At 38.2% G+C, this 21,263-nt stretch overlaps 1 protein-coding gene across 3 annotated transcripts in view; it reads left to right on the forward strand.

The window, feature by feature from the left end:
* Positions 1-21,263, forward strand: part of cdh13 (cadherin 13, H-cadherin (heart)) — a 1,230,859-nt gene that overhangs the window by 848,846 nt on the left and 360,750 nt on the right. For all 3 annotated transcript variants that reach the window (XM_063067141.1, XM_063067142.1, XM_063067140.1), the window contains exon 7: positions 4,110-4,288. In XM_063067141.1, the coding sequence (XP_062923211.1) occupies positions 4,110-4,288 (179 nt within the window). The remainder of the gene's footprint in view (positions 1-4,109; positions 4,289-21,263) is intronic.

The following is a 21,263-nucleotide window of genomic DNA, read 5'->3' on the forward strand; positions in this document are numbered from 1 at the left end:
GGGAACCCTATTCCTAGTGGGGGTGGTGGGAGGATGGGGTGAAAGCAGATGTGCGTGAAATGGAGGAGATGCATTTGAGAGCAGAGTTGATGGTGGAGGAAAGGAAGCCTCTTTCTTTAAAAAAGGAAGACATCTTCTTCGTCCCGGAATGCAAAGCCTCATCCTGAGAGCCGATGCGGCAGAGACGGAGGAATTGCGAGAAGGAGATGGCATTTTTGCAAGAGACAGGGTGGGAAGAGGAATAGTCCAGGTAGCTGTGAGAGTCCGTAGGCTTATAGTAGACATCAGTAGATAAGCTGTCTCCAGCTCCTTGCCTGGTCTCCACCTTCCAGGCTCCCCTCCCCACTTCTCTTTCTCCCAAGGCTTTCCGTCCCATGATCCTCTCCCTTCTCCATCCTGGTATCCCTTTTGCTATTCAACTTCCCAGCTCTTAGGTCCACCCCTTCCCTCCTGTCTTCTCCTCCTATCATTTCAGATCTCACCCTCCCCCTCCCACTTTCAAATCTCTTACTATCTCTTCTTTCAGTTAGTCCTGACGAAGGGTCCCGGCCGGAAATGTTGACTGTACCTCTTCCTATAGTTGCTGCCTGGCCTGCTGCATTCACCAGCATTTTTTTGTGTGTGTTGTAAGGAATATGTTATTTTATTTTATGATTATGTATAGTAAGAAAAGGTATGATCTTTCTTTGACCCAAAGTTTCGTTGTGATGTGAGGAAATCCTCCATGCAGATCATATCCCTACTCCTCATTGCAATCATATCAGGATTTAACATTCTTGAAATAAAATCCCTTGACAATGGCCTCAAGGTCTCAGCATCCATTCGGTCAAAATAAAATTCTTTAAACTAAAGCAAATAGTTGTTTGTCCTGGGATTGGAAGCAGTTGAACAGGTTGTGGAAGATGATTGGAATACAAACTTCCCATTAAACTGACCTGGACCTGACTTCTTTGCTTACACTGTAATGAAAATACTGTAGCAGAAACAATTCCTACTGGGTCTTATTAATCCTCAGTCCATTCTGCTAATGAGATGTTCACCCTGTTCCCCAAGAATGCATATTGTTGAAAATTCATGGATTCAAATTTAAATCGTGAGAATATGAAGAATGAGGGTAAATGCTAGGCACTTTGTGGAAGGGGACAATGCGAGGAATTTTAACCTTTCAGAATCAGAATCTGTTGTTACGTGGCCCCAGCAGTACATTGCAATACATAATATTAAAACTGTAAATTACAATTATAATTAAATAGGCAGTGCAAAAAGTAGTGAAATAATGTTTATGGGTTCAATGTCTATTCAGGAATCCGATGGCAGAGGGGAAGAAGTGGTTCCTGAGTCATTGGGTGCATGCCTTTATGCTCCTGTACCTCCTCTCCTCTCTGATAGTAGCAATGAAAAGAGGGCATGTCCTTGGTGATGGGGGGTCTTTAATGATGGATGCCACCTTTTAGAGGCATCACTCCTTGAAGATCAAAGGTTCAAAGGTCAAATTTAATGTCAGAGAAATGTATACAATATATCCTGAAATGCTTTTTCTTCACGAACATCCACAAAAACAAAGAAGTCCCTCAGGGAATGAACGACAGTTAAACATGAGAACCCCAATGTCCCCCCCCCCAGCTCCCCCCTTCTGCGTGTAAGCGGCAGCAAGCAACGATCCCCCTCCCCACCAGCAAAAAAAGTGCATTGATACTGTCACCAAGCCCAAGTGTGTGCTAAGCAATAGCAAAGACACAGACCAAAGTTACCGCAAAGGCTTCACATTTCATCTGAAATTTGACAATCCACAGGTTCTCTCTCTCTCCCTGGCCAGGGGGAGGGAGGTGTCCCCCATTTTCACAGTGAGCGGGAGACATAACAACAATCCGCTGTTTTACAATATTAAAAGTCCATTTCGTCACTTTTCTCAAGCTCTGTGCCCAAAGATCGAGAAGACCTTGGGTTTTCCGGCCCACAACGAAAGATTTTCTGGCCTCCCCGATAAGACACAAGTCTCCTGCCATGACACTGACCCTCGATCTGCCCGTCTCCAGAGCCCTGAGATCTTAGGCTTCCAAACACAATTGAGATTGGCCAAACCCCTTGGTATGTTGAATAACGGCCAGTCGTGGAACTCCGACAACGGGTCCCATTCCCACAAAGAACCGAAGCCTGCATATAACTCTAGGTCAGGATCTTCAAAAGAATCCTGAAAGGGAAAAATAAAGATATTAAAGGTAGAAATAGAGCTGCTTCCGAAGATGCAGGCAAAGGAATCGCCTTTAGGTGCCATCATCCCTCCTAAACTCCATTATGGCTAGTGTCCATAATGGAGCTGACTGAGTTTACAAATTTCTGCAGCTTACTTCGATCCTGTGCCATGCCCCTTCCCCGTATCAGATAGTGATGCAGCCAGTTAGAATGCTCTCCACAGTCATCTGTAGAAATTTGTGAGTGTGTTTGGTGACATACCAAATCTCCTCAAGCTCCTAATGAGATCTAGCCCCTGTCATGCCTTTTTTGTAACTGCATCGATATGTTGGGCCCAGGATAGAACCTCAGAGATGTTGAAATTGCATATCCTTTCCACTTCTGATCCCTTGTGATAGCCATACGATGAGTTTTTTTTGTTTTTGCAATGCTATCCAACTTTGAATTGTTACACTTCTAAATTACCTACTGGATGATAAATTGAACTTCTGCACCTCATTCTTCCCTGGTGATAATATGCTTTAGTGTGGTGCCTTAGCTAATGGCCATTCTTTCAAAGTTAGATTGTACATGTGTCAGCAACCTACTCATTCATGACATCTGACATTGTTCAAATCTTACTTCCCCCCCAAAAAAAATATGCATCTGTGCAGCCCCTCACAGAGGGAGCATCTTTTCCCCTTTGCAAACTGAAACATGGAAATGCACAGACTGGTTGTTTCTGAGAATCATGACTGTTCTATTCTGGGAAAAGAAATAGGATAAACTTGCCAAAGGTGCACTGCACAGTGCAGCAAATGTTATCTTCACTATAGAAAAACATGTTTACAATTCACTGAATGGTTGTAGTATGGTATACTGTATGTTTGTTTTGTTAGTGAGTTCCAAACCCATGGATGCCAGTGAATGAAAAGCATCTTTCTGTTCCAACATGAGTGTGAACCAATCAGCAGCCCAAGGAATGATCTGTAAATATGATGATGTAGCCACTGCACTCAGCATTTGTAGACACTTGGAGACTATTCTCTCAACAAGGCCACAAGAATTGCCATTGAAATCCTGTTTTTTTTTCCTTTTCTAAATCTTATTGTTGTTTCCTTCATAAGTATCAGAATCAGAATCAGGTTTATTATTCCTGATGTATATCATGAAATTTGTTGTTTTGTGGCAGCAGTACAGTGCAAGACATAAAAAAATTACTCTGAGTTATAATATAAAGAGGAAAAGTGAGGTTCATGGACCATTCAGAAATCTGACAGTAGAGGGGAAGAAGCTGTTCCTAAAACGTAATGGCTTGTTGTAATTCCTGTGGACTGAAACATCCAGACAAGAGTGGGTGGAAGATGTAGATCACAGATCCCACACACTGATTAGGCCATCTTGATTGTGTGAGTCTAAAACTAGTGAGTAATGGGTTTGGCTGTGTATTTAATATTTCAATAATATTTGAGTAGTTTTGTATCTATATTGGTTGATTCTTGTTTGTTTAAATAATTCATTATTGGCTATATGTATAAATGCGTGAATTGCATGCTAACCTGTGGTAAGTGTGCGTGTCTCATTTAAAGTAAACTCGGTCTGCATTTTTAGACTCCTGACTCTTCCTTTGAGTTAGCTTAATGTTTTGAAGTTACCAAAACATAACAGGTTCCTAAGTGGTCCCCACATTCTCAAGAACTTCATGTAATATTTAAGAAGAATTATAGTGAGGGGAAAATAATATTTGCTTCAAATCATTCCTTGCTGATGTGAACATCCAGATTTCAAAAGCAACAATAAACTTACCACTGTCTCTATTGCAGCAGTGAGAATGGCTGAACAGATATTTATCAGGAGCATATCTAGCAATATTTATCTTAACTGTTCCAATGAGAAATAATATCAGTTAGCAATTATCCCTATGTCTGCTTTTCTAGGAACTACTGTGATGCGAATGACAGCTCATGATGCAGATGACCCCAATACGAACAATGCAGTTCTGCGCTACAGTATCATAAAACAGACACCAGAGACACCATCTCCAAACATGTTCTACATCGATCCCGAGAAAGGAGACATTGTCACAGTTGTGCCTCCATCAATGTTAGACCGAGAGGTGAGTGCCTGCTCTGACTTTGGTTAATGTGTTTATTTGCCTTGTCTTCACGTATGTGATATGTGGTACCATGTGGCTCAAAGATTAGCACTTCTTTGACCATCCTTAAGTAGCTTTGTGTGATATACAAACCTTTAATAATAGAAGCAGCTGAAATATTAAGTCTAATTTCCAGGGAAAGCTACTTACATTAATTAGACTTTTTTCCAAACTACAGTGTTATAAAATAAAGAATTGAGTAATGTTCAAAAAAAGGTTAATTGCAACATTAATTCCGTATTATAATTACATGAGAGAAGTCCCCATTTGTTTTGGCCTGCAACTGTGATTTTTTTAATCCTATCACTGCCCATCATTTGTCAGGACGATGCCAAGATACTGACCTTGGCATTCTACTGTCTCCAATGTACACGATTTGCATAGAATGTATCTTACTGTCCAGCACTATTTTTTCCCTTTGGGCTGTAAGAAGAAATCTTTGCAACATTTCTGTTAAGTTTAAGTTTGCTAAATTCCAATCCTACTTACGGTTGTGGATTCCATAGCTCTAAGCCTTTACTTTCAGTTCCATTCTCTTATCTAGACATTGCCTCAGGCTAATCCAGAGAAAAACAACAACCACAGTTTATATCCTTCACTAAGTGGATGAGTTTATCCTCTCCACCACAGAAGTACCAGAACAGCAGAGAGAAATTTTGATTTAGTCGACAGTTGTTCTTTGAAGGAAATGGAGCCAAGTATGCTGATAAAGTACAATTAAATGGCTAACACAGATTTGGTGATCAAATTAGTTGGCAAGTGTACACAATGGGAGATCAAATTAGATTTTCATGCTTCAAATACTTTCAGCTCTACTTATCATTCAACTTCATTGCCTCTTGGTCCCTCGTATCCCAGATACGAAAATTTCACAGTTTCTGATCAAACCTTTTCAAACCATATCTTCTAACAGCCTCTATTTTCAACAACTTTCTATATCTACCTCTGCAACTTTCTATCAGTACCTATTTTTCCTTTGTGCCTATTTAGCTACCAAGACTCTATGGAGTAGTCCTAATTATCTATTCTAATGATCCTCCTTAATTTTCAGCTGTTTAATACCTGTCACTTTATTATAGTCTTCCTTGGATTGCAATACCACGTCTCTGTGAAAAGCTTGCATTGCTTTTGTGTGTTAGGTGTGTTATAACTTGCAAGCAGCTCTTACTATTTAAAACCCCACTTGTCATTTCCTTTTTTAAGAAGCAACTTCTATTAAATCAGATGAATTGTACCTAATGTTCTTTCTGTTGGTTGTAATATCACATAAATTAGCACAGCCCCAGTAGATAGATTGGTTTTAGCTCCTTTGTTAGCAGAGGAGTTATGTCAAAATCCTTTCTATGTTAATGTTTTATATGGCTCTTAAAGGCTGACTTAAGATGCTACTCAGCATTATCCTGGTCATATTGTACGCAAAAGCAATTTATGCTTCAGCATTCAAGAGGTAACAAATAAGATTTATTGGAGGAGTTTTGCAGCAAGGTAAATTATGTGTCACACATTCAATATAGCAATTAAGTAATTAGGACATACTAAACATCGTAGTAATCTATACAGTTGTCAAGGTACAACCTATAAATTTTAACTGAAGATATTTGACTTCAATGTACTGAATAACTTCACTCACTGCAACACTGAACTGACTCCATAACTTTCAAAGATTCTACAACTTTTGTTCTCAATACTATTTATTATTTATACTTTCCTCTATTTGCAGTTTGTCTTCTTTTGCACATTGGTTGTTTGTCCAGCTATGCGTGTAGAGTTCTTTGATTCTATTGTGTTTCTTTGTTTCTGCTCCGGATGCCTGCAAGAATATGAATCTCAGGGTAGTATATGGTGACATACACATACTTGGATAATAACGTTATATTGAACTTTGAACAAAGAAAATAGTTAAAAGGCATTTCAAAGTTGTCAAATTTGACTGATAGCAGGAACCTATACATGCATTATTTTGAATTGCTGCAATCTGCCATCACTGGGCGATGATTTTCCCACCTTATATCTGCTTTTCTTAATGTAGGATGCAATAATTACCATTCTAACGCTATGTCCTTGTATGATGTTAAAGAAAAATATTAAATGTGTACAATGAATTAAGGATGAGAAGGGCTTTAGTGTAGAAGGGAACATCTAGCTCACATAGCTCCATACTGTGACTCTTTACTTCACTTTATTGTCGCCAAACAATTGATACTAGAGCGTACAATCATCGCAGCGATATTTGATTCTGCGCTTCGCGCTCCCTGGAGTCATTGTGCGCCATATATGATATCCCAGTCTGTTTTTCTCTTTCAAACATTTATACAATTCCTTTTGAAACCTATAATTGATTTTTTCCCATCTCATCAGGGTATGCAAATCCACATTTATTAAAAATATTACCTCATTTTACTTCTGGTATTTTGTCACTCATCAATTTTTTTTTCAGAATCAGTATCAGGTTTGTTATCGCTGACCTTTATGTTGTGGAATTTGTTGTTTAGTGGCAGCAGTACACTGCAAAGGCATGAAATTACTATAAATCACTAAAGAATTAAAAAGTGCAAAAAATGAATAATAAGGCAGTGTTCGTGAGCCCATGGATCATTCAGAATTGGGGGAGAAGGCGATTGAAGGGGATAGTAAATCAGCCATGATTTACTCAATGAGCTGAATGGCCTAATTCTTTTCCTACGTCCTATGATCTTAAGGAAATCACAGGTCTGTGAGCCAATCCTCGTCAGAGGATCAGAGGTAGAGAGAGTCAGCAACTTTAAATTCATCAGTGTTATCACTTCGGAGGACCTATCCTGGCCTCAGCACGTACGTGCAATTACAGAGAAAACATAGCAGTGCCTCTAGTTCATTAGGAGCTTGCAAAGATTCGAGATTCGGCGTGAAATCGAAAACTTTGACAAACATCTATTGATGTATAGCGGTGGGTATACTGACTGACTGCACCGCAGCCTGGTATGGAATCACCAATACCCCTGAAAAGAAAATCCTATAGAATGTAGTGGATATTGCCCAATCCATTAACGGTAAAACCCACCCAACCATTGGACACATCTACATGAATCTTTGCTGCAGGAAAGCAGCCTCTATTATCAGTGACCCCCCACCACCCAAGTCATGCCCTCTTCTCACTGCTGCCATCAAGAAGAAAGTACAGGAGCATCAGGACTCTCACTGCCAGGATCATGAACTGTTACTACTCCCTCAACCATCCGGCTCTTGAACCAAAGGGGATAACTTCACTCAACTCACTTTCCCCATCAAATGTTTCCACAACCCATGGACTCACTTTCAAGGACTCTTTGTCTCACGTTCTCAATATTTATTGCTTACTTATTTATTATTATTATTTCTTTCCTTTTGTGGTTATTGAATTTAATTGACTTTATTACTTACATCCTTAACAGACATGAGGAGTAAAAATGTTCACATTACGTCTCCGTCTAAATATAAGCAATGTGCATAGAAATACAGTACTATCAGTGTGAATTAATCAGTCAGATAACCTGGTGGAAGAAGCTGTCCCGGAGCCTGTTGGTCCTAGCTTTTATGCTGTGGTATCGTTTCTTGGATGGTAGCAGCTGGAACAGTTTATGGTTGGGGTGACTCGGGTCACCAGTGGTCCTTCGGGCTCTTTTTACGCACCTGCCTCTGTAAAATGTCCTGAATAGTGGGAAGAAAACCGAGGATGAGAGGAACCTCTATTTAAATCATTCAGTGCGAGTATTCAAACTCCTGTACCTCATCCCTGATGGTAGTAAAGGAAGAGAGCATGTCCTAGATAGTGCAGCATTTTGCAATCCTGAGCGTTGGAGCTTCCATACCTTGATGTGAAGCAGCAGACTGAAAGCACTCCACCATGCATTTATCATAATTTGTAAGAAAGAAGTTAATGTTTTACCAAATCTCCTTGAGCTCCTAACAAAGTGGAGCCACTGGTGGGCCTTCTTCATAACCACATCAATGTGTTATGCCCAGGACACTTCCTCTAAGATATTGATGCCCAGAAGCTTGCAGCTATTCAATTGTTCCATTACCAACCCCACACTGAGAACTGTTGTGTGTTTTCCCAATATTTAAAACACACTTGCATATGTAAGAGTTTAGAGGAATATGGGCCGAAGGTGGGCAAATAGGATTGGTTCAGATCATAAGACCATAAATTATGGTAGCAGGATTGAGCTATTTGGCCCATTGAATCTGCTCTGCTCATCATAGCTGATTTATTGTCCCTCTCAACAAAATATCCCTGCCTTTGATACCCTGACTAATCAAGAACTTGATAATTCAGCTTTAAAGATACTCAACGACTTGGCACCCATAGCAATCTCTATCAATAACTTCCACAGATTCACTACCCTCTGGCTAAAGAAATTTCTCCCCATCTCTGTTCTAAATGGACATCCCTCTAGTCTGAGACTGTACCATCTGCTCCTAGACTTCCCCAGTATAGGAAACATCCTTTCCACATCCACTCTATTAATGCCTTTCAATACTCAATAGGTAATCGACGATATCCCCCCTCATTTTCTCTAAACTCCAGTGAATATAGGAACCATCCAGAACCATCATATGCTCCATATACATTAATCTTTTCATTTCCAGAATCATTCTCGTAAACCTCCTCTGGAACTTCTCCAATGCCAGCATATGTTTTCTTAGATAATGAGCCCAAAACTGCTCATAATACTCCAAGTGCCATCGGACTAATGCCTTATAAAGTCTCAGCAATACATCCTTGCTCTTATATTCTAGTCCTCTCAAAAGGAATGCTGACATTGCATTTGCCAGCTCAAACTGCAAGTTAACCTTTAGGTAATCCTGCATGAAGACTCCCAAGTCTGATTTTTGAATTTATACTCTGTTTAGAAAATATTGTAGGCTATGCCTTCATTCCTTCTACAAAGGTGCATGACCATACACTTCCCTACACTATATTCCATCTGCTGCTTCTTTGCCCATTCTTCCAATCTGTCTAAGACCTTCTGTAACTCGCTGATTCCTCAGCCCTATCTGCTTCTCCATCTTTCTTCATATTGTCCACAAACTCGGCCATAAAAACATCAATTCCGTCATCAAAATCAGTCCTGTAATACTATGGACTCTTAACTTGTTAAGCAGCCGCATGTTCGGCACCTTGTCAAAGGCCTTCAGAAAATCCAACTAAACAACATCCACTGACTCTTTTTGTTTATCCTGCCTGTTATTTTGTCAATGTATTCCAACAGATTCGTCATGCTAGATTTCCTCTTGAAGAAAACATGCTGACTTTGGTCTATTTTATCATGAGCCTCCAAGTACCCTGAAAACTCATCCTTAATAATAATCTTCAGCATCTTCCCAACCACTGAAGTCAGGCTAACTGGCCTATAATTTCCTTTCTTCTGCCTTCTTCCCTTCTTAAAGAGTGAGATCTCATGATTCTTGAAAAATCATTACTAATGCCACCACAAACTCTTCAGCTACCTCTTTCAGGACCCTGAGGTGTAGCCCATCTGATGCAGATGACTTCACTTCCTTCAGACCTTAGAGCTTCCTTAGAGTAGCAACCACACTCACTTCTGTCCTCTCACTCGCTTGAATTTCCAGCATGCAGCTGGTGTCTTCCACAGTGAAGGTTGATGCAAAATACTTATTAATTTCTGCTGCCCTTTCTTTGTTCCCCATTACTACCTCTCCAGTGTCATTTTCCAATAGTCTGATATCTCCTCTCACCTCTTTTTTACTCTTTAAAACTTCTGGTATTCTCTGTTATAATATTGGCTAGCTTATCTTCATATTTCATCTTTTTCTCCTTGCGGCTTTTTAGATGCCTCCTGTTGGTTTTTAAAAGCTTCCCAATTCTCTATCTTCCCACTAATATTATCACCTTTTAAATCTATTCCTCAGCTTTTTTTTTCTCTAGTCCTGCTGAAGGGTTTCAGCCTGAAACATTGACTGTACTCTTTTCCATAGATGGTGCCTGGCCTGCTGAGTTCCTCCAGCATTTTGTGTGTGTTGTTCAGATTTCCAGCATCTGCAGATTTTCTCTTGTTTGTGATAAGAACTCTGCCGATTTTATCTTGGTGCTTTTCATAATTTAATGCCTGGCTCTGAGAATATATAATATAGCTTAAAAGAAAACCCCTGGCACACTTGTCCAGTGCATCACTTGTCTCTGTCATACTTAAAGGCTCAATCTTAATTTTTGTATACACATTCTTCAATGTGAAGTAAACAAATTTCTGTGGAAAGTATCAATGCAGTAATTTTTGTTTTTGGGCTTTGAAGTGCAGTTTTTTAAAGTAAATATTGTTTGAGTTTGATTATTTACTAAATTCATGTTTTGAGATTTTCATAGGTATTACTCGTTAGCCCAGCATTTTCCACCCATCTCTAATGGCTCCCCAGAAGCTGGTAATGACACTTTTTGCAGTACAACAGCCTGAAGATATTGCACATTGCTCTTGGGGAATGAGTTCCAGGATTTAGCTACTGTGCCAGTGAAGAAACAGCAATATATTTCCAAGTTAAGATGTTAAGAAGCTTAAGGGTAGTTGTGTTCTTATGCACCTGTTGTCCTTGCCTTTCTCAAAAATGGGGAAGGGTTGTGGGTTTTAGACATTTCGAACAAACTTAAGCCATGTTAAAACAAAAATGGAGGGGGTGCAAGTCAAGTGGACTGCCTTGGCTGGATGGTTGTAACTTAAGTGCTATTGGCACTGCATTCATTCAGATAGTGTAGTGTATTCTATCGGGCAATAGGTTTTGCTTGTAGATGATGCCTTGTAGTGTTAGGGTGGGAATCACTTAGAGCAGGAAGCACAGTCTCTGATCTGACCTACTCTAGCAGCCACATTATGTTGGTGGTTAGTAGAGTTAAGTTTCTCTTCAATGGTAATTCCCAGCACCTTCATGATGGGAATAATGGAATGTTAATGTTTTGAATTTCAAGGATAAATTAGATTCTCTTGGCTGGCACATTTGCAATGTCAATGTTACTTGCTGCCAATCAGCTCATGACTGCATGTTGTCAAAGCTTGCTGAATACAAGCATGAGCTGCTTCACTAATAAATAGAAATGCGAATAAATTGCACATTATACAATCATTAGTGATTTCTAACTTTATGCTCGAAGTATTGGCAATGACGAGACCCATAATTCAGTTTGGACTGAGAACCTCATTATGAAGAACTCCTGCAATGATGTCTGGGGTTAGGATGATTGAATGTCAATCATCACAACCCTCCTTCTTTGTACAAGATATAACTGCAGTCATTAAAAAGTTTACTTTGATGTCTGTTGACTTAAGCTTTACCAGGGCATCTTACTGTCACATTTTATCCACTGCTGGTTGATATCAAAATATTCACTCTTCTCCCTGCCTCTGGAATTTAGGTTTTTGGGCCAAGGTAAATGATTTTGCATGGCACTGTGTTTCTGGAAAAACCCAAAATGGTTGGATGGTTCTCACAATGATAGTTTTCATCACTTTGCTGCTGATTGAGAGTTTTCTGGTGGAATAATTAGCTGTATCGAATCTGACTTGCCTTTTTTTTAAAGTGAACAGGACACAGCTGGACAATCTTCCATATTTTTGGTATCATGTATAAAACTATTTGGCTAAGAAGCTTAGCTAGCTCTGGAATATGCAGCTTATAATTTGAGTGCTGCTACAATCTTTGCTGTATAAAATCATTTCTTATGGAGTGAATTGAATTGGTTAAAGACTGCTGTGAAGTTGGGATCTCAGAATGAAGTGAAGGTGTATTATCCATTTTGTATTTAACTGAACATAATTTCAGATGCTTCAACATTATCTTTATCATTCCCATGCTAAGTCCTGTTGTAACTGAGCACAGGGATGTTGTTTGGGATTGCCTCCTCCAGCTTTCTGTTAAATTATTCAACACATTCACAGCCAGATGTGGCAGGAATGCAGAGTTTAGATCTTATCCTTTGCTGCTTAGCTCTGGTTATTGTGTGTTGTTTTCACTATTTGAGGTCCTATTTATGGCATCACTAGGTTTGCTAATAAATATTTTGGCATGTGAGGTGCTGCTCTTGATAAACCAATCTGCACATCCATTAAACCACAGCTGTCCACCCAGTTTGATTATAAAAGGAGAGTGAGGCATCTTTGTGGACATGGAGATACAGATTGTGGTGGTGTCTATTTCCGCTGTTACTAATGCTCTACAGTACCTTATGGATGCCCAGTATTGAGGTTCTAGAACTGTTCTAAGTCAACATTGAACAAATAGCGCAGGAACAAGCCCTCAGCTTGCAATGTTGTGCTGGACAAATTAAGCTCATGACAACTATTGCATTTTGCCTGCATATGGTCCCTAACACTCTATTCCCTGTAATTTTGTATATCTATCTAAGAGTTTTTTAAATGCCTCTAGCACTTGCATGCGCCTCCAACAGCACCCCTAGCAGTGCATTCCAGACTACTCCAACTCTCTAACGATGGAGTCAGTTTGGTCAATGATGGTGATGCAAAGCCCTCCTGCTGACGGTCACCACCCAGAGTATGTTACTAATTACTAATTTAACCAGTTTTCTAAGTCTAGTTCAAGGTAAAGGAGCACTGATTCATCAGGTGAGGGAGAACAATACGTAATCAGGAAGGAATGTTATTGTCCATGTTTGATTTGATGACAAGAAACTTTATAGGGTCTGGATGCAATGTTCAAGACACCAGCAGCCAATTAATCATGTGCCTACCCTCTCTGGTGGGTCAGTCACACTTCAAGAATAGGATATACCAGGATAAACAATGGAAAAATCTGACTTGTTTTCTTTCTCTTTTCCAATGTTTTTTATTAATTTACATACAGTATAAGAATACAGAGTACAGGAAAAAAAATATATATCAATACATTATACTAAATCGCATATAAAGACTCCTTACCCTATATTCATACAAATTAATCAACTCGTAACATTGAAATATAGTAATTTTATTATATAAGAAAACTGACCCACTACCAAGACCAAAGCTGATTAGTAAAGAAAAAATGGGAAAAAAAATTATTAGTCATCATCTGTGCTTTAACAGCAAATCAAAGGTTTTGAAAATAATTCAGAAAAGGTCCCCACAATGTTTGAAAGTCTTGACTAGATTCAGAGATTGAACATCGAATCTTCTCTAAATTTAAACATGACATCACATCACGTAACCATTGAGCATGAGTAGGAGGGGCCCCATCTTTCCATTTAAGCAAGAGCGTCCTTCTGGCCATAAGAGAAATAAAAGCCAAAATGTGCAAGTCAGATAACTCGAAAATAATATCCTTTCCTCCAACAATACCAAATAAAGCGGTCAGAGGATTAGGCTTAAAGTTTACTTTAAAAAGTATCAAGAAAGCTTGAAATACTTCTTTCCAATATTTTTCAAGACTGGGGCATGTCCATAACATATGAATGAGTGAAGCTTCTCCATTATTACATTTATCACAATACGGAGATATATCTTAATACGAATGAGACAACTTACCCTTAGTCATATGGGCCCTATGGACCACTTTAAATTGAAGGAGGGAGTGATGGGCACATAATGATGAAATGTTAACCAAATAAAAAACTTGATTCCAAGTTTCCTCAGAAATTGAAGTCCGTAAATCTTGTTCCCAAAGATTTTTAATTTGATCTAAAGGAACACTTCTCATTCCCAGCACATATTATAAATATTAGATATAGAGCCATTATAAAAAGGTATCAAATTAAAGATTACATCTAGTAGATTCTTATCAAGACTTTTAGGAAATGTACTTATTTGAGTGTAAAAAAATCTCTTATTTGTAGGTATTGAAAAAAAATGTTTTGGGTAAACTATATTTAGTTGACAGTTGTTCAAACGAAAAAAGACTTCCCTCTACAAACAAGTTCTGAAAGCATTTAATACCTAATCTATCCCATTCTTTAAAAGCCACATCAATCATAGAGGGTTTAAAAAAATAATTAGAGAAAATGGGACTTGAAAGAGAAAATCTCAATAAGCCAAAGTATTTTCGGAATTATATCTAAATTCTCATAGTGTTTTTAACCACCAGATTAGCAGATAATTTACTCAGAGACAAAGGGAGTGAGGATCTAAGAAGAGAAATAATAGAGAATTTATTAACAGTGTTAGCTTCTAAAAGAAACACACATTGGGCAATCCTCATGATTTATATGATATAACCAGAACATAAGATTTCTTATATTAACTGCCCAATAATAAAATCTAAAGTTTGGTAAGGCTAATCCTCCATTCTTTTTATCTTTCTGAAGATGAATTTTGTTTAATCTAGAACGCTTATTCTTCCATATATAAGATATAATAGAGTCAAGAGAATCAACAAAGGATTTAGGAATAAAAACCAGCAATGCCTGAAAAAGATACTCTGTATATAAATTTAAGTAATATATTCATTTTGATAGAGTTGATTTGACCAATCAGCGATAATGAAAGACACGACCAATTTAATAGTACCCTTTTTACGTGATTCAATAGGGTAAGAAAATTTTCTTTGAATAGACACTTATAGTTTTTAGTGATTGTTACACCTAAGTAGGTAAATTGGTTTCTTACAATTTTAAAAGGAAGGTTAGAATTTGTTGGTATCAAATTGTTCAAAGGAAAAAGTTTACTTTTATGTAGGTTTAATTTATAACCTGAGAACTGGCTAAAACAGGAGAGTAAAGAAAGCACATGGGGTTTGTTTTCTGTGAAATATGATCCTGTGGCCACAACCAGTCAGTCTACTGTTTGACCAGTCACTGAAACTGTTCGTTCAGTTTGGACACTAGTCCCAAGTAATTTGATGACTCGATGATGATGACTCAATGATAGCAACTGCTGTTTACTTAACAATTATAATGTTTTGTGGCCTATAGGGGATATGCACTTCAATTTTAAAATGCTCCCATATTGTCAAAACACCCTTTGATATAGCAATAGTTACATCTTGGTTTAAAATACTTGAGGCTCTCCATTGGTTGGGATCGACCATGGCCATTGTGGCCCAGTTGTCCACCTGACATGCAAGCCAAGGTAATATGATATGGAGAGCAAGCTTTTGCCCATGAGACAGTCTCTCTTCTCGATGCAGCTAATGAGTCTAAAAGGAATGACAGATACCATTACAGTTTGGCACCAGCAGGAGTTGCAAGTCAGTGTTGAATTCAACAGGTCGGGCAGCATCCGTGGAAAAGATTGGTTGACGTTTCGGGCCAGAACCCTTCATCAGGACTGTAGAGGGAAGGGACAGAGGCCCTATAAAAAAGGTCCCACCCTCCCCCCACCTTCTTTATAGGTCCTCTGCCCCTTCTCTCTACAGTCCTGACGAAGGGTTCTGGCCCGAAACGTCGACCGATCTTTTCCAGGGATGTTGCCCGACCTTCTGAGTTCCTCCAACGTGTTGTGAGTGTTGTTTTGACCCCAGCATCTGCAGATTATTTTGTGTTTAGTCTTGAATTCAACATAGGACTGCCTTAGGGACTCAAGTTCCTGAGTTTTCCTCAGAGTTTGCCTCCTAAGCCTTCCTCATGAGTGGGTATAGCTACAAGGCAGCGAAAGTTAGAAGATAATACACTAAAAAAATGCGGCAAGTCAGTCCAAAATAGACAAAGTACTGCAGGTACTATACTTTATTAGAAATGTCAGTATTAAAATTCTGGTTGTTACTCTGCTGAAATCATAAATGAGTAAGCATATTCTGATCTGCCAAGTTCCACAATTAGCTATTGATTAAAATGTGAGTGGACATCAGTTGTGCTTAACTGTTATAATAGGCCGTCTGACCTTTCAAAGAATAATCCAGATTACACCCAGTCCCATTTTTAGCAGCATAAATAATCACAATATGTTGTATAGCATTTCTACTGCCTGCTTTTGACATAGAGGTTTTCTATTAGCAACTGGGTGAAAGATATTCCTGTAAAATTTAAATAATCTATGCATCCTTTTTACATTTCAAAACAAAGTTATGTAGGTGTGATCAACCGCAGACAATATATTGCAATTCTGTGTAGAGTACCCTTAACTGTAACGTACAGCAGATGCATATTGCAGTCGAAGGACACATTTCTCATCACTTTGCAGTGCCATTGATTTCCAGTACTAAAGTGAGGTTGCATAAAAAAGCCCTTTGAATTATCAATGCAAGGTTCTGGAGTTAATAAATGAAAGAAAGTCAGCGAGGAATCATTTTCCCTTCAAAACTTCCACTGAACGTTTTTTTTTGGCAAAAATAAGGTAGCTAAAGATAGGTATGGCTGATTGGGCCTGCGATCTGCACTGAATTCAAAATCAAAATGTTGTGGATGCAGGGATTCTGAAATAAAATACAAAATGTCAGGAACAGACGTACGCTGTCATTGGCAAGTGCAGTGGAGTTAATGCAACAGATTGGTCACCTTTCATCTGTGGAAAGTTAATTGAGTTGAAAGACTAACACTTACTTTCACTCCACAGATCCTGCCTAACATACTGTGTTTGTTGGCTTTCAAGCTTTTTGGAATATTTGTTGTAGTCAGAGAGAAATAGCAGAAAATAATCAGATTTTTGATATCATCATTTGCTATAGATTTGGTATAATCAACAATCAAGCTGCAAAGCAAAATTAAAGTGAACTAAAGTGCAGAATATTTCAGAATCAGAATCAGGTTTAATATAACTGGCAAATGTCATGAAATTTGTTATCTTTGCAGCAGCAATACATAGTAATGGAGAAAATGTGAATTACAGTAAGTATATATAAGTTAAATAAAAATGGTGCAAAATTAGAAATAACCAAGTAGTGATGTAGTGTTCATGGGTTCAATGTCCATTCAGAAATTGGATGACAGAGGGGAAAAAACTGTACCTGAATCATTGAGCCTGTTCCTTCAGGTTTCTGTACCTTCTTCCTGATGGTAGCAGTGATAAAAAGGCATGACCTTGGTGACAGGAAAGCTTAATGAAGGGTACCACCTTTTTGAGACATTGCTCCTTGAAGATGTCCTGGATACTATGGACGCTAGTGCCCATGATGGAGCTGAATAAGTTTACAACTCTCTGAAGCTTTTTTAACCAGAATTTAACTAACTGTATTTAACTAACATGGACATCAGTGCAATGAAACTGGGCTATCTTATATTTTCTTCTACATTGTGAAGTTAAATTGCCCATTTTCACCATCAACCTGCTAGATATCTGCTATGAATTTATCTAAGGAAATAAAAGTATCCACCAATAATCAGTCACCAAGAAAAATATAGCCACAGCCTTTCCTATAGTACCTTATAACTGATGATCAGACAGAGCCCCAAGGCTGATATAATATAGTATTTCTGTATTCTCAATATTGGTGCAAATGAATGAAGATCTGCCTAACCCATACATAGAAATCGTTTTAGAGTCCAGGGGAGTGTGAATGAATTTTGGCCTTTGCAGTTCGTCGTGGTGCTTTCACTCCTTATATCTTTTGGTTTAGATAAAGACATAACAACATATCTCACAGTGACATGCTGTATGCTGAAATGCAACCTCTATCTGCTTTCTACATTTGTTACCATCTGGCACTGCTGTAGGTCTCATGTACCACTTACGTGACAAATATTTCTTTATTTCTGAGAGTACAATCACCATAAAAACTTTTAAATCTTATTCCAACCAAACACTTCTGAGGTGTAATTCATTATATTTTGGATTTTTCTTTTTATTCAGTTTTTCTTTGCAATTTTATCTTTAATCCTTCTAGGTAGCTTTCTTCCTTTAGCTACTATCGTTATCAAATTAAAATTTGGAATTAATAGTTGGGTTACTGTGAAATTAGATCCACCATTTTATTATACCAACTTAGAAAATGGGATGGACTGTTGATTAAAATAGCATATTCATCACCAATCATTTGAATCCAATAAGATCTGAACATTTTTTATTTATTTTCTCAGGATCTTGGCAAACTGACCATTGTTGTCCCTTAAGAAGATACAGTATTGTTGAACTGCCTATTTATTATATTTTGAATATTTCTTTTTAAACAGGTTTCCATTACAGTTCTCTCTTTGTTCTTTGTGTGTGTCTTGGGTTCTTTGGCCACTATTATTGTAAAATTAGAAATACCAAATTAGTGGTTGAATTACTGTGAAATTAAATTTATCGTTTCATTATGTCAACCTAGGAAATAAGATAGGTGGTTGCTTAAAGAGTATATTCATTGCAAAATATTAGAACCCATTAAGATCTGAACATTTTTAAAATTAATTTTCCCAGGAACTTGATGACATGGCCATCATTATTGTCCCTTAAGAAGGCAGCAGTGAACTGCGTATAATCTGTCCAATCAAGGCTGTCCAACAGAAATGTTGAGGAGAAAGTAAAATAATTTAAACCCAATGACGACGAAGGAAGAGTAATGTATTTCTAGATTAGAATGGTGCATAATTTAGACGGGAACCTGCGGGCAACAGAGCTGATGTGCACCTATTAACTTGGAATGACTTGGTAGTAGAGATCATAGGATTGGAAGGTACAATCAAAGTAGTCAGGGTGATTAACTGCCATGCAATTGTAGGCAATACACATTGGCCCACTGTGCACTAGTGCTGAAGGAAATGAATACTTAAGGTGGTGAATGGGTGCCAGTCAGGTGAGCAATTATGTCCTGGATGGTGCCAAGCATCTTGAGAGCTATTGGAGTTACATTCATACAGACAAGGAGAGTATTTCATAACGTTCCTGATTTATACTTTGTAAATAGTGGAAAGATTCTGAGGTGTTGGGGAATGAGTTACTTTCTGGCCCTCTTCCCGCCACAACATTCATTTGGACGATCTGTTTGAATTTCCTGAATTAGACAGTACAGGCTCAGCAATGGTAATATCATCAAAGAATTGTGTTTAGATGGTTGGCAAAAACTTGGTCAAATGCAAACAATTACAAACACTGTCTCACTAATACATTGAACATAAGAAAAAGCAACAGGAGTAGGCCATTCAGTCCCTTGAACCTGCCGCACCATTCAATAAGATCATTTTAGATCTTTTTAACCTCTGCAACCTCCTGCTCTAAATCAATATCCCTCAATTCCCTTAATATCTAAAAATCTATTAAGCAATGTCTAAAATATGCTTGGCAATGGACCTTCAGTGAAATCTTGGGTAGAGAATTCCAAAGGTTTGAGAACATCTAAGTGATGAATTGGACTTTATACAAACTAGTTTGAAAACTTGATTGTGTAATTCTGAAAATTGAAACAGAATATCTTGGGGTTATTGTAGACTCTTCATTATGTTCTATTTTTGTTTAGATTTTCTCCTTCTACGTGCATTAGAAACATTTCTTGTATTCCTGGTAATTTATAAATGCAATAAATAATCTTCATGTTATCAGATCATACTTCATTATGAGATTGTTACTCATTTCTGAGATCTGAATGTGTGGTGAACCTAAGGCTAATAACTAGTGGTAATATTATGTTAGGGATTATTTCAACAGCATCTCCGGCATTTGAAGGCTCTATGCTTTGAGTATTTTGAAAGTAAATAATAAGTGCAAGTAATGAAATCAACACGCAAGTCTCTTGGAAATTCCAAGGACTAATATGGGGCTCCAAAATAGCTGATTAGTTATTGGATTGGTGTTTACCAATTTTATTACAATTATCATCACCTTTGTCAGCCATTCAACTATTGTGAACAGAACATTAATTTGTTGAACAGAATCCTATAAATTTCAGTATCTATGGAGATCTTTCTTCCCATTGAACTTTTCCTGATTTTCCAGGACAACTGCCTATCTCAGGGGGTTAAAAGACACTGCCAGGTTGCTGATACTATTGATATCAACCTGAATCATGTTATATAAACCATACAAAGCACAACTACCATTTCAAGCAGTAGATGGATCAAGTTGCAGCTTGTTAAAGGATCTGTGTGCAGAATATATACCTGTTATCTAGGTTTGTTATCTCACCTGCATGGTTCCATCTGCCTATCACCTAAACAACTATCCACATGGGTTTCTTCTTCCTTGGTCTAATTCCCTATTCCTTCTCTATTCTGGCTCTATCTGATCTTTATCCCTCCCTCATAAGGTTCTACTTAAGACCTCCCAGCCTTTATTTCCACCATCTTCCATCTGCTCATTTTTTAATTTCACCGTTCCACGTATCACATACCAGCCTCTGTTTTAGAACTCTCTCTTCCTCCCCCATCTTGTAAAATGTGCTCAGGAAAGTTTTCTAAATCAATATATAGAAGGACCAACTAGAGGGAATGCAATATTGGATCTCCTGTTAGGAAACGAGTTAGGACAAGTGACAGAAGTCTGTGTAAGGGAGCACTTTGGTTCCAGTGATCATAACACCATTAGTTTCAACTTGATCATGGACAAGGATAGATCTGGTCCTAGGGTTGAGGTTCTTAACTGGAAGAAGGCCAAATTTGAAGAAATGAGAAAGGATCTAAAAAGCGTGGATTGGGACAGGTTGTTCTCTGGCAAGGATGTGATCGGTAGGTGGGAAGCCTTCAAAGGAGAAATTTTGAGAGTGCAGCATTTGTATGTTCCTGTCAGGATTAAAGGCAAAGTGAATAGGAATAAGGAACCTTGGTTCTCAAGGGATATTGCAACTCTGATAAAGAAGAAGAGGGAGTTGTATGACATGTATAAGAAGCAGGGAGTAAATAAGGTGCTTGAGGAGTATAAGAAGTGCAAGAAAATATGTAAGAAAGATATCAGGAGGGCTAAAAGAAGACATGAGGTTGCCTTGGCAGTCAAAGTGAAGGATAATCCAAAGAGCTTTTACAGGTATATTAAGAGCAAAAAGATTGTAAGGGATAAAATTGGTCCTCTTGAAGATCAGAGTGGTTGGCTATGTGTGGAACCAAAGAAAATGGGGGAGATTTTAAATAGGTTTTTTGTGTCTGTATTTACTAAGGAAACTGGCATGAAGTCTGTGGAATTAAGGGAAACAAGTAGAG

The sequence above is a fragment of the Mobula hypostoma genome, chromosome 14 (assembly GCF_963921235.1).
Source record: "Mobula hypostoma chromosome 14, sMobHyp1.1, whole genome shotgun sequence".
Lineage (NCBI taxonomy): Eukaryota > Metazoa > Chordata > Chondrichthyes > Myliobatiformes > Myliobatidae > Mobula > Mobula hypostoma.